The sequence below is a fragment of the Rhinopithecus roxellana genome, chromosome 18, assembly GCF_007565055.1.
Source record: "Rhinopithecus roxellana isolate Shanxi Qingling chromosome 18, ASM756505v1, whole genome shotgun sequence".
NCBI lineage: Eukaryota > Metazoa > Chordata > Mammalia > Primates > Cercopithecidae > Rhinopithecus > Rhinopithecus roxellana.
Window position 1 is genome coordinate 83,345,577 of NC_044566.1, and position 14,305 is coordinate 83,359,881.

Here is a 14,305-nt window from a genome sequence, read left to right on the forward strand (position 1 = left end):
AAAAAGAGAAATGGAGAACAAAAAGGAAGAGAATAAACAGTTCACCTAAAATAGACTGAAAATTTAAAGTACCAATACTCTCAACCCCTTGATCTGTCTCCTTTTTCCATTTGCTTTAATACTTAAATTTCATATTCTAAGAATCTAATCAAGTCTAACATTCTTCTGGGTACTGACGGTCAAATTCAGGATTTCCTAATAATAATAATATTTATATTATCTGATCACCTTAAGAGAAAAAAAGTATTAGTGTACATTCTCCACATTATTTTCAGCCTTACTAAGTCTTTTCAAGATAAGATGGTCACTAGTGTCCTAAGTCATTCATTAAGTGATACCAAAAAATGGTTACCAACACTTAAAATTACATGTCCTTAAATTTTACAATTTGAATCATACTGAACTAAAATTAAACTGACATCTAATACCTTGCTTTGTATAATAAACTCTTTAATAATCATGACCAAGAGGGTTGACCCTAATTTCCTAATTACACAATCTGGGAAAACTGAGCATAATCAGACATGATAAAACATGCCAATAAAAGGTTCTTAAAGTTAACAGAAGTTTTTGAAAAGTCAATATTGGGTTTCCCAAATTACTTCCTAAACTATCTCATTCATTTAACATGCTGTTATCATGTAAAACTGTAATCAAGACCCATGTCAGCAATGGTTCCCAGACTGGTATCATCTCAGTGTCATGGTAACCTTAACAATATTAGATGTCTTCTGAAGGGAAGAAAACATACCTTCTACTTCTCATATATCCTTTTAATCCCTTGAGCATATAGATCAATCTTTTTTTCTAAAGTAGCTTTGGTACAAAAAGAACTCAAAGAATATTTGTTGAAAAGCTATCATATTAAACTATCATATACAAGCTTGATGTCTGAAGAAGGACTTTTCAGTAATAAAGGTGACCACCAGGAGTATATCATCATTCAACAAATAATTATTGATCTCCTTCCACTGTTTTAGCTAACAGCCCAGTTCATGTACTAACTTAAAATTCTGACACTATCAAGATTTAAAAGAGATAGCACTTATAGTATGCATCTATTGATTATTTATAGAGTTCCTTTGCATGAACTCACTTTGAGATCTCTCAGGTAAGCTCTGGAGTTTGATCTGAGAGTACCACAGCTCATCTGATTTATCAACTGGTATCAGGAAAGCAAGAACAGGAGATCAAAAGCAGTTAAGTATTAGTAAGAGTTTGTTTTTTAGAAGGTTCTGAATAACAAGCTTTTAATGAATTAATATACTATTCAAAGGCTTCAGAGACAACACAGTAGCCTATTAGTAAAAGAGCAATATAAATGTTGATACAAAGTAGAAATTGTGGCCTTTTAGGAAGCCTCTTCTCCATTTAAAAATGTACACATATTCAATGGAATTTACTAGTTTTGACACTTTTTTCTTTTCTTCTTCTTCTTCTTCTTCTTTTTTTTTTTTTTTTTTTTTTGAGATATCATCTTGCTTTGTTGACCAGGCTGGAGTGCAGTAGTACAGTCATAGCTCACTGCAAGCTTGGCAATCCTAGCTCACAGGCAATCCTCCCATCCTCCCATCTCAGACTCCTAAGTAGCTGGAATTACAGGTTCATACCACCTCACCTGGCTACTTTTTTATTTTATTTTATTTTTGTACAGTCAGGGTCTTACGATGTTTGCCCAAGCTGGTCTCAAATGATCCTCCTGTCTTGGCCTCCCAAAGTGTTGGGATTGTAAGCGTGAGCCACCATGCCTAGCCCAACACTTTTTTTGATTTAGTAGCGAATGCTAGCTTAATGACAAAAAAAAAAAAAAAAAAAAAAAGGAATTTCACGTTTTGGCTTAGACTAGATTATTGTGGAATAACAAACACAAAACCCAAAGAAATGATGAAAATACCTCACTGCTGGGACATATAAACTTCATGTAGGTTATCAGGTAACAATCACAAAAAAAAGACAGCAATATTACAAAAGCTATAATGGGAGTCTTCATAGATAACAATTTCTGAAAGTGAATACATAAAAGTTTCCAGAATTAGTTAAAAGTAAAAGATCAGTGAGTTGTATATAATTATATGTAAAATAAAATCTTCATTTGTATGCAATAAAATAGTATTACTAATGGCACAAGTACTTAAAAAGGGCAAAATTTCAGGAATATATTTTATCTTCTACTCACAGAAAGGAAGAGGCTTGGAATGTGATTGAGGAGAAATTGCTGTTTATGTATTTATTTAATCTCTATTTATAACATAAAAATACCATATTATTAGAGATTTTGAAATTCTAAAACAATGTATTCCAGAGATAAATCTTTACCCATGTTATGGATGGGAAATTTGAAAACCAAAAAGATAAAAAAAAGTTAAGATGGTTTCCAAGTATTTCCTGTAGACATTCTATAATAGGTTCTATACAGGAAAAAAAAAATTCCATGAGAAAATGACTTTGTGAAACACATACATTATATATCTCTCTCGGAGATTTAAAATACATATTAACTTGTTATTGACTCAAAGAAGTCCTGTAATAAAAAAAATGTACTTAATTTTTTTTAATCTAGATTTTCCAAATTTGTTTAACCATGAAGTGGAACTAATGTCCTCAGAACATACTTTAGAAAACCCCAAGTGAGGTGGACGAGGCAAGATTGATTATGTACAAAAAAAAAAAAAAACTTTTGTATTCTTATGATGGTCTAGGTTGCTTACTAGAACCTCTTCATTACATTTACTCTTATTAAACTATATGAGTTTTTAAAGGCAAATAAAATGTACTCACTGTTGCAGTACTTCCTTTCCCTTCTGAATGGAGCTCTCAGCCAATGACAGGCTACTAAAGGAGTTATTTCAAGCCAAAATGTAAAACTCTTGCCAGTGGTTCCCAAGTTTAATGGAACTGGAAGCTCTATAACATCAGAATATTTCTCACAGGGAAACAGATCAACTCCGCTCTTTTACTAGAGGTATGATAGTGAAACCCATTATACATGATTCTAGAATAAACAGCACAGGTCCAGCAAAGTTCAATAAATTAAGATCAGTATTAAGGGCAGCCCACATACATCAAAAGATACCACTCACCAGAGGTAAAAGGAAAAAGAAATTTAAAAATTAAAAGGCCAAAAGGATATAATGTTTAGGAAACAATGGAAATTGAGAGATGACTAATAAGACGATAAAAGTAAGACTAAAGAGAAATAGTATTAAGTAGAGATATACATAGGATTTAAAAAGAGAATGAACAACTGACAACTCATTATGGTATGCAATCAAATATGTATCGTAAGTTCACTTTTAGTCCATCACCATCAAGGTTCACCATCACTGACTATAAAAGAGAGAAGCTGCACTGAGGGAGTTCCATCTGAAAGGGAATAAAGTCTATGGTAAAATGAGCAACATTATTTTTCTGCTTTTTTAGATGCAGATGAAAGAAGCTCAGAAATTCGTCAGAAACTAAAACAGGGTGTGTGTGTGTCTGTTCAATGAGGATGCCTTTTCAGATTTATGAAAAATTTTTAAAATATATTGACATGAGTGTCAAGATATATGCCCAATAGGAGACTAACATCTCTGAGACCATAGAAATAACACAAAAATATCCTTCAAATCCACTTATTTTACTACTTTATTTCCTGTGCACTGAGTATATTAGTAAGTCTTCTACATATATTTGCAAAAGAATGGTAAAATTCAGTACAGTCTGAAATTACAGCTTTAAAAGTATCTATAAGTAAAGTAAATGAAAAGATAAAATTTGCACTTCCAGGAGAACAAGTTTTGGGACTACTGAACCAAAAGTATCAGAGAGAAAAATAAGATTGCCTGAACAATTCCAGCCCCGTTCAGTTGTGACTCTCACCCATGATGCTTCCTTAAGACTATGCTGAAGGAGGCCAGGAACAGTGGCTCACGACTGTAATCCCAGCACTTTGGGAGGCTGAGGCAGGCGGATCACCTGAGGTTGGGAGTTCGAGCCTGACTAACATGGAGAAACCCCGTCTCTACTAAAAATACAAAATTAGCCGGGCGTGGTGGCGCATGCCTGTAATCCTAGCTACTCAGGAGGTTGAGGCAGGAGAACTGCTTGAGCCTGGGAGGCGGAGGTTGTGGTGAGCCAAGATCACACCATTGCACTCCAGTCTGGGCAACAAGAGCAAAACTCTGTCTCAAAAAAAAAAAAAAAAAAAAAAAAGACTATGCTGAAGGAAAACTCAATCTATTATATAATATTGGACATACAGGTACAGTATCATAAATATACTTCTTAATCAACCAATGCCATATATTCAGAAGTCCCTACTTTAGGTTACCATTAATAAAGGGGAGATTTAGGTGATAAAAGATTAATGGAATAGCTTCTGGTATTATTCACATATACAAAAGAAAAAAAAAAAAAAAAAAAAGAATGCTGAGGGCTGGGCGAGGTGGCTCACACCCATAATCCCAGCACTTTGGAAGGCCAAGGTGGGCGGATCACCTGAGGTCAGGAGTTCAACACCAGCCTGGCCAACATGGTGAAACCCTGTTTCTACTGAAAAAACAAAAATTAGCCTGGGTGGTGGTGGGTGCCTGTAATCCCAGCTACTAGGGAGGCTGAGGCAGAAGAATTGCTTGAACCCAGGAGGCAAAGGTTGCAGTGAGCCAAGATCATGCCATTGCCCTCCAGCCTGGGTAACAAGATCAAGGCTCCATCTCAAAAAAAAAAAAAAAAAAAAAAAAAAAAGGAAAGGAAAAGAAAGAATAGAAAAATAAAAAGAATACTGTAGATTTTTCAAATAGTTATGCTAACCTAGTACTTAATATTTTTAATCTAGCATTTTCCAAATTTGTTTAACTATGAAGTGGAACTAATTTCCACTTAATAATAGTTAAATAATTTGAGGCTTAAATTATTTTATGAATTGTAATTAAAGTTAGAAACAGCAGCGTTATTCTTAAAATAACTTTAAAAAGAGTGATGGCATGTGTTAGGTAATATCCTGCCATGTTATTTCACTTTGGGATTTACTTCACCTCAGAAAAAAAAACAATCTATACTTTCATTGCTCAATAAAGGAAAACTCAGAATACCCAGAAACCTTTTAAATATGTTTTTACATATGGTTTATTTAAATAGATCATAATATGTTATTATCAGATATTAGAATTCAAACAATATTTTGTACAGGTTATTAAAATAGCATTTTTTAAAGTATTATTTTAAATGGTCAATTAAAATGTCCCCACTGAATAATATAGCTAGGTCAAAACTAAATCTCAAGTTTTCCATAATATTCCATTAAGCTTAACTATCACAAACTGAATTTGGAATTAAGGGTTAGATACGAACAAATTTTAAGGTGACATTTATGCATATGGAATACATTTATTAATAAATGCTCTGTCCTTCTGTGTCAGCAGTTCTTGTATCTCCAGCAAAGTGTTTTTGTACAATCCGCAACCTCCCACAAAAATTGTAAAAGGCTGGGTGACAGATGAGGAAGAAATAAATAAAGCACCATCTAATACAACCAAACTTTACTAAAAGAAAGCTTAAAGATACTGCATGGAATCCCTAAGTTCCATGTACCATGATTTGAAAATTACATTCTTGAATGGCGCTAAACTAGCCATACGGTTTCTTTCTGATTTACTCTTGTTTATATTACAAAAGAAAATGAACACTGCTCACACGGCAATCTCTGAAAGTTTCCCAAAATATGTGTGGTAGAAGAAGATGTATTTCAGTGACCTTAACCAGTAAGTATGAAAAATTATAACCACTAACTTATTTAAGAATTTATCAGTAAAAATGAAAAATCTTCTGGACTTGGGTCACATAAGTGCTTGTATTGTTTACTAAATACTAATTGGCAAAACCACACTATTACATAATTCTAATCTTCCTCTGAGGTCAATGGTTTTTACAAGAATTATCCTTCTTAATATCTACTACGATATTTTATTATCAAATAAAACTAGATGGAGCCTAATTTTATAACTATGCCATTAAAATTACTAACACGACCTATATTTAGTACTCATTTTAAACTCATTATTATATGTATCACAACTCTCCATCACCCTCCTCATTAGAATTATGGAAGATTCTATTTTTCTTTTTAATATTATAATAGTGATGGAATAATTTATAGTTTCTTATTAATATAATTTGAATTTGAAAAGGTAACTTTCACATGTGCTTCCCAGGATGACACCGTAAAATAAATTGTATACAAAGTTACTTCAAAACTAAAACTTGAGATTGATCTTCATTTTAAAGTATGGTAACATGAAAATATACATAATTATCATAAAAAAGAACTCAAACCCCCCTACAAATTTTACTTTTTAAATAGATAAAATATATAAGAACTTTTTTTTTTTTGAGACGCAGTCTGGCTCTGTCGCCCAGGCTGGAGTGCAGTGGCCAGATCTCAGCTCACTCCAAGCTCCGCCTCCCGGGTTTACGCCATTCTCCTGCCTCAGCCTCCCGAGTAGCTAGCTGGGACTACAGGCGCCCGCCACCTCGCCCGGCTAGTTTTTTGTATTTTTTTAGTAGAGACGGGGTTTCACCGGGTTAGCCAGGATGGTCTCGATCTCCTGACCTCGTGATCTGCCCGTCTCGGCCTTCCAAAGTGCTGTGATTACAGGCTTGAGCTGCCGCGCCCAGCCATAAGAACTTTTTAAAGAGATACAATTCTTTAAGTTATGCTTTCTTCTTCCACATTAATTTTATCTTTAAACTAATATGGAATAATAATCTATAATTATTTAAATTAAAACTTCAGTAAATAACATTTTCTGTACTCGTATTTTGTTTAAAGCTTCAAGAAGAATTCAGACCCTAATCAGATATTTCAGTTTGTTTCATATAATAAAAACTATGACTTTCTTATCTTTGTGCAGAGGGCAGGGATTTTTGTGTTTTATAGACTTATGTATACCCTCACCTAGAACAGTGCCCGACACTTAAGAGATGTACTAGACACATAATGAATATTTGTTGAATAAATGAGTATTCTACAGAAAAACACTTAAGATGACAACCTAAAAGACAATAACAATTTGCCTATTACTTTCCAGAAGTACTGGCCAAGATGATGTGCATTGTATGTTAAGGTCTTAGAACTAACAATTACCTACATAATAATCATTTTTATAGTTGAAATAATACCTGAACAATGATCATTTCCTGATACCAAGAAGCAGATACTATGAACTTTTAAAAAGAAAGCTTAGATATCGACACACTCTAAAACACTTCTTAGGATATAGAAGTCTCAATAAAATTCAGGTCATGAATATTTATGGAAAATGAGGACCCAACAATGTTTTCCCAGGTTTAGGAGAGCAATTCAGAAGCAACAACACAAAAAGTTTGCCTGACCAGCAGCACCAGGGTATTTTACAAGCTTCCAAACTGCGTGTGGCATCTGTTTACTGGTTTCCTGGAATTAGTTTTAGAGTTTAAAGGAACCAATTTGGAAAGGGCCTGTGGAAAACAAAAGCAGCAGGTTTTCTTTGCCCCTAAAGTTTTCTCATACAGTGGTAGGAAATAGAAAATCTGTTTCTTTTTCCATATGTAATTTTACTACTAAAACATGAGACTCCATAATCCCTCATTTACTTTGCTAAAATAAGAAAAATCCTACAATGTTCAAAGAACTCATTTTTTGAGATAAATAAGAGCATTTATCCAGTTAATAATGAGTATTTATCCAGTTAATACTTTAAGGGGCTAAGAGATATATTAAGCTGGTAGCCTCCATATTTCGAGGAGATATTATTATTATTAAATAATAACACATCTCATGTGTGTTAACTAGAAAGTTCACTGCAATAAAGACATCATTAAGATAGAATATCTTAAGATAGCCAAAACAAAACAAACAAACAAACAAAAAAAACAGGTGAAATCTAGCTAGAACAAATAAATCAGGGATGACAACAGAAGTTTAATGAATCATTTTGAAGAAAATTAGTATTTAATAATAATCAAAACACACATTTTGGCCATATAAATGTGTACTCAAAGACACCAACATTAACACTTTCAAAATATTTCAAAAATATACTCCCCGAGTGCGTATGTTCTGGAAGTAAAAATATATATCCACATGAAAAGGAGAAATACATATTTGGCCTACTGACAAATTTAAGGCAAATAATTTCTAAATTTCATGAGAAAAACATTAACACTTACATTTAAAGTATTAACTTGATTTTTATTTTAATTTTCCATACAACGAGCTATTAACTTAGTCATTGAGTCACTTCATATATAATGCTTTTTATTTAATGATTTATGCTTATACTTTTAAAAGACAATACAAGCAACTAATTTTCTACAAAGGCTTTTGGCTTAGATGCAGGCTTTTCTGACTGTTTTTCTGCAAACTAGTCTAAAAAAATCTTCACTAAATGATCACTGCTACATTTAGGAAAACAGGAGTTTTCCAAAATCTTGTGTGAATAACAAACATAAATCTTAATAAAAGATACAATACCATTTCACAATAAAAAAAATTGTAGTGCACATATATAGTGCACAAGTTAAAAAATTAAAAATTCCACAATCCATAGTGTAATTGTGCTAAGTCCTCTCTAACCATTTCCCTGCAGCTTTGCAGCCCTTTAATTTTTCTAGTATGATTTCTCAGTTACAGTTACCTTCTTATTGGTAGAGTGAATGTTTTGTTTTTTGATAATTTTGTACATTTTTGATTGACTTAAAACTTGTTATAGTTTCCTCTTCACCAAAATTTTTAAAAAGTACTCAAAGACCCCAACATTAATACTTTCATGGGCTAAGAGAATGCTAACTCCACATTACATGTACTGACAGCAACACAGACTATATTTCTTCAGGGTTTTTTGACATCTATGTGCACACAAATATTTTTTAAAATACAAATAGGTCGAGATATATTAAGCTGGTGGCCTCTATATTTCGAGGAGATATTTCTCTCAACTAAGTTAATTATTTATGCAGATAAAGAAGAAAGGCTGATCATGATGTGCATGATCCAGAGATGTTTATTATAGTAACTTATGCAAATTCATAAAACATCAACAACCACTTGATTATAAAAGTATGAGAAAAGAAATACCAGACTCTCCAAAAGATTTAGTGATTCTATCCTGCTTCTTTCTGTAAAATATTTCAAATATTTTATAAAAGATTTTTAAGTTGACTGCAGAAAAAGAAAATAGGTTAATAAATGACATAATAAAAGATAAATATTCATAAATAAGTAGGAAGAATATGAAAGTATTGCTGTAGTTTAGAACAGAATCATTAAATGAGCTGTGACACCTGATAAACTGATTTTCCAGCTAAGTTTATACAGACCTAAAATCAAGGATAAAGCAATGAGGACTCTTAAGGGAGAAATATGAAAAGGCACTGACTGTAGAAAGAAAATGATCACTTCAGGACCAAACACCTCTCAATAGAAGAGCTACAGTGAGAAATAAGAAATGTGCTCATCAGCTATGGCCACCCTGGAACAGCAAAAGGAAGGAGAGAAGAAACCACGTAAGAAAACTAAATTTTTCTTTAGGGAGAGAAGAATAAAATTAATCTCTTATTAAGTATTCTAAAAAGTAAGAAGTAAATAACATAAGAATTGTATTTTGAATCTTTAACTGCTATGGCTAAAAACAACTGGGAACATAATAAATAGCAAACCAGGACTCAACTTCTAGAAATACAGATTCAATAAATAATTACTTTCATCATCAAAACTAGATTAAAATGTGTGTATTAATGGAAAAGAAAATGAAAATAGCCATCATATGAGAACCTCTCGGAAGAGTAAAAATATAGTTACACCAAGTTTCTCCAAGAAAAGAAAGACATAAATTAGATATTGATGATTTGGGGTTTTTAGGCAAAGAGCAATTAAAGTTTAGAGAAGAAGAGTTAGGAAAACAATCTCTTAATTAAACATTGAGCCATTAGTAATCTTATGTTGTAAAAGCTGAAATAATAAATTATCTAGAAAACAATTTCTCTAGAACAAAAAGCCAAAAAATAAAGATCCATGGCCCAAAACATTATTACTACTATTAGAGTTTCTGTTTTTCTTGTTGCTATTTTATTTCTCTTTTTGGAAGGTGGAGAAGGGGTGCCACTGAAGATATGACAGAAACATTTTAGAAGACCGAAACTAAAAGCAGTTCATGAGAAAACAATGTATCCTTCAATGATGAAAGCTACTGTCTGGATGATGTAATTTTCTAGAATATTTTGCTATTTTAGGAAAATACCAACATATTTGTTGATATTGGCTTATAACAATAAATTTATTAACAGCTACGCACAAACTAAATGAGAGAATTACGAAAAACTTCACAGAGCTCATTCTAATACGTCTTGTATTCCTATTTTTGCCTAAATGTAAGAATCAATCTATATACAATCACATAAGTTGTTTCTAAAATGGACTCCATGAGGCCAGTAAGTTCTAAGTTACATCATCAAATTTATCACACAGCTTTGACATAACATTTGGTAACAAAACTAATCCAATAATTAGCAAACAGATAATTTATAGTTAACCTGTACATATATACGTCAATATATATGCAGTAAATGCAGTGTAAAATTGTATATAACTTAAAGTGTTTTCCTTAATTTCACCTGTAACTAAAATAATAAATGATATATGCATATCCAACAGAGATTTGAACTTGACAACTGCTGGACATAATTTAGTAAAATTCAAAGTAACAAACTGGGAAAAAAACAAAATATGCATAAAAACCCATTTCACACGTACAAATTTTTGGCAAACATGTAAATAAGGGCACCTATTTCCAAAGCATAATACAACAAAACATTATACAAAAAAAGTAATTCCAATGCATTCATTTTTATTGTAGTTCAGTGTAAGCATTAAATTCAAATCTTACTTTAGGGGTAGCCAGTTATAAGTAAATTCAAAATATTATTCCACTTGCAAATTTTGTATGGTTATCAATTCTTTAGAGCTATGTATTTTCTTCAAAATAGTTTATGCCTTTGTACAGAATATGTATCACGTACCCATGCCTCTGTCTGAATGGGCTTGATATTGCTCAGTAGCACCTCTTCATAGTTTCCGTAGTCAGTGAATTTAACAACTGCTGTCATACCCGAAGAATGGAGGGCTTCAACTTCTGCCCGGTAAAACTGAGGGGGCAAAAGGAGTTTTAAATATGACAATTGGTATTGTCTATAAAGGGCAATATTTGAGGGAAATGCAAATTCTTAAAGTGTTCCAATGTGTAATATTCTTTAGAAGGAAAACTTACCTTTGGAACCCTCTGACTAACATTAGTAAGACAATTCTTTTTATTTTTTTGAGACAGGGTCTTGCTCTGTCACCCAGGCTGGGGTAAAGTAGCAAGATCTTGGCTCACTGCAACCTCCACCTCCCCAGCCCAAGCGATCCTCCCATTTCAACCTCCCAAGAAGCTGGGACTACAGACGTATGCCACCACACCTGGCTAATTTTTTGGTATTTTTCGCAGAGATGGGGGTTTCACCATGTTGCCCAGGCTGGTCTCAAACTCCTGAGCTCAAGCAATCTGCCTGCCTTGGCCTCCCACAGTACTGGGATAAAAGGCATAAGCCACTGTGCCCAGCCAACAATTCTTATATACTAATCAGAATATATAACTATAGAGCAATTTATTTTAAAAACAGAAATATCTGACTAAAAAAAAAAAAATTGCAAAATGGCGGCTCATTGTTTCAGTCATCATAAGTGGCTGGAATGAAGTAGGAATGTCAGGTAAGAAGCCAAGCCCATCACTTAGATCCAGTATTTATAGGATTAAAGACATTGCAAGTCCAGAGACTTACCAGTTTCCTTAGTGTTAGCAGGCTCTAAGAACTGATGCATATTAACAAACTCACAAGGAACTGCTTTACTTAATAACCACAATTTTATCTACTTATTTATTTATCTTTATTTCTAGAGATAAATTCTCACTCTGTTGCCCAGGCTGGAATGCAGTGGTATGATCACAGCTCACTGCAACCTCAACCTCCTGGGCTTAAGTTGTCCTCTTGCTGCAGCCTCCCGAGTAGCTGGGTCTATAGGTACATACAACCATGCCTGGCTAATTTTTAAAAATTTTCAGAGACAGGGTATTGCTAGGTTGCCCAAGCTGGTCTCAAACTCTTGGCCTCAAGTGATCCTCTCTACTTGGCCTCCCAAAGTCTTGGGATTACAAGCATAAGCCACTGTGTCTCGCCAATAACTACAATTTTAAAATTTATCTGTTAAATTAACTGGGAATAGGACATCTGATTGCAGTAATCTTTCAGTACAGATCATCCCATTCAGGACACAAATTGTAGGTCTGAATGTTGCTTAGTAAATGTGAAATGGAAACAAAGAACAAATTGCTGTTAATGTTTTCTTCAAGCTAGGGTATTTGAATGCTCTATTATAGTATAACACTATCTACTCTAATAGTATCGCTCTTTTTTTTTTTTTTTTTTTTGAGATGGGAGTCTTCCTTCCTCTGTCATCCAGGCTGGAGTGCAGTGGTGCAATCTCGGCTCACTGCAACCTCCACCTCCCGAGTTCCAATGATTACAGGCACGTGCTACCATGCCTGGCTAAGTTTTGTATTTTAGTAAAGACAAGGTTTTACCATGTTGGCCAGGCTGGTCTCGAACACCTGACCTCAGGTGATCTGCCCGCCTCTGCCTTCCAAAGTACTGGGATTACAGACACGAGCCACCGCACCCAGCCAATAATAGTATCTCTTAAGAGGTTTGAATTAGAAAATGCTAAAGGAAACAAAAATTCATATTTTCCACATCCTTCTAAAAAATGAGTTACCCGGGAGGGATTGCATTGGGAGTTGTACCTGATATAAATGACGAATTGATGGGTGCTGACGAGTTGATGGGTGCAGCACACCAACATGGCACAAGTATACATATGTAACAAACCTGCACGTTATGCACATGTACCCTAGAACTTAAAGTATAATAATAATTAAAAAAAATGAGTTACCCTCAAAATAGTTGGTTTTTAACTAGTATATTTAATATTACAAAGGTAGTAAGTGAATTCATGGTGTTTCCTTTCCAGGTCTGAATGTTAGCAAGTTTAGAGTCATGATGCTGTAATTTTCCTCATCTTAGAGTTCCTGTTATACCTTCCAATCTCTCCCCTCTTCCTTTATTTCTTAGCCCCATACTTTTGTGTTCTGTAAATTGGTCTGAGTTGCCAAATTATGCCAGTTCAGGTAAATTAAACAAACACTGAATCATGCTATATCTTAGCATGACTAAGATATACGTATTTTTGACTTATGATATTTTCAACTTATGATGGATTTATTGGGATATAAATCCAATAAAAAGGCTAAAATCTATATTTATTCTACAAGTGAAGACTTTTAACTAGAAGGAATGACATGGTCTAAGACCAGGATCACAGTGGTGGCAATACTGGTGACAAATTTAAAGGGAATAAAGTTTCAGGCAAGGAAATCAATATGGAAGTTGTTGTAATGTTCCAGTTAAGGAAAAAATAGCTGAACTAGTTTAGCAGTCTAAAGGAAGAAGAACTTCCCTGAAATTCCCATATTCTCCTATGGAAATGAAGCTAGAGTCACTTATCAAGCCTTTCAAACATTCTGAACATTTCTTGGTGAATTCCAATCTCTTACTTCTGCTCTTGTCAAGGTCACCAATAACCCCACATTATCCAATACAGAAAACACTTTTCCATCCTCATCTTAACCTCTCATGGGAGCATCAGATATAGTGACTATTATTTCTAAGGTAGCTACTGTTGGCTCAATAAACACTGATTTCCAAGTACTTCACTTTTTCTTGCCTCCACCATGAAGGAAAAATAGCTAAATATAATGAATCTCCCACTACTCAAAACAAATAGTTCCTGAATTTTGGAAAGTAAGTGGTCTGACTTGGAAGAATAAGAATCTGGATAGTGAAGACCACCTGCATCTGCGTTTCAAGCCTTCCTAATAGCCAGGAAGTGGCCATATGAAATAGTTCCAAATCTGCTGGTATTCCTGGGAATACCAGGCTTTTGCTTTTCCAGAGAAAAAGAAAAGACACACAGTGCTGTCTCCTCCTTTCCTTCCAGGCTTAAGTAGAGATGTGACAGAGATGCTGTTTCTAAACAATCATCATCCCACTCACACAAAAACCTTAAAAGCCTATGCCATCTAGCTGTTTCATTCTGTACTCCTTATTCTATCATCAGGCAACATCTAACACTCTGCTTATACCTCATTATTTAATGAACACAAGAAGGTCTGGTTCTTGACCCCAAATCCTATAG

The 14,305-nt window shown here is 33.8% G+C and overlaps 1 protein-coding gene across 4 annotated transcripts in view; it reads right to left on the minus strand.

The window, feature by feature from the left end:
* TDRD3 (tudor domain containing 3) overlaps positions 1-14,305 on the minus strand; it is a 191,349-nt gene that overhangs the window by 27,069 nt on the left and 149,975 nt on the right. For all 4 annotated transcript variants that reach the window (XM_030922261.1, XM_030922259.1, XM_030922260.1 and 1 more), the window contains exon 12: positions 11,035-11,160. In XM_030922261.1, the coding sequence (XP_030778121.1) occupies positions 11,035-11,160 (126 nt within the window). The remainder of the gene's footprint in view (positions 1-11,034; positions 11,161-14,305) is intronic.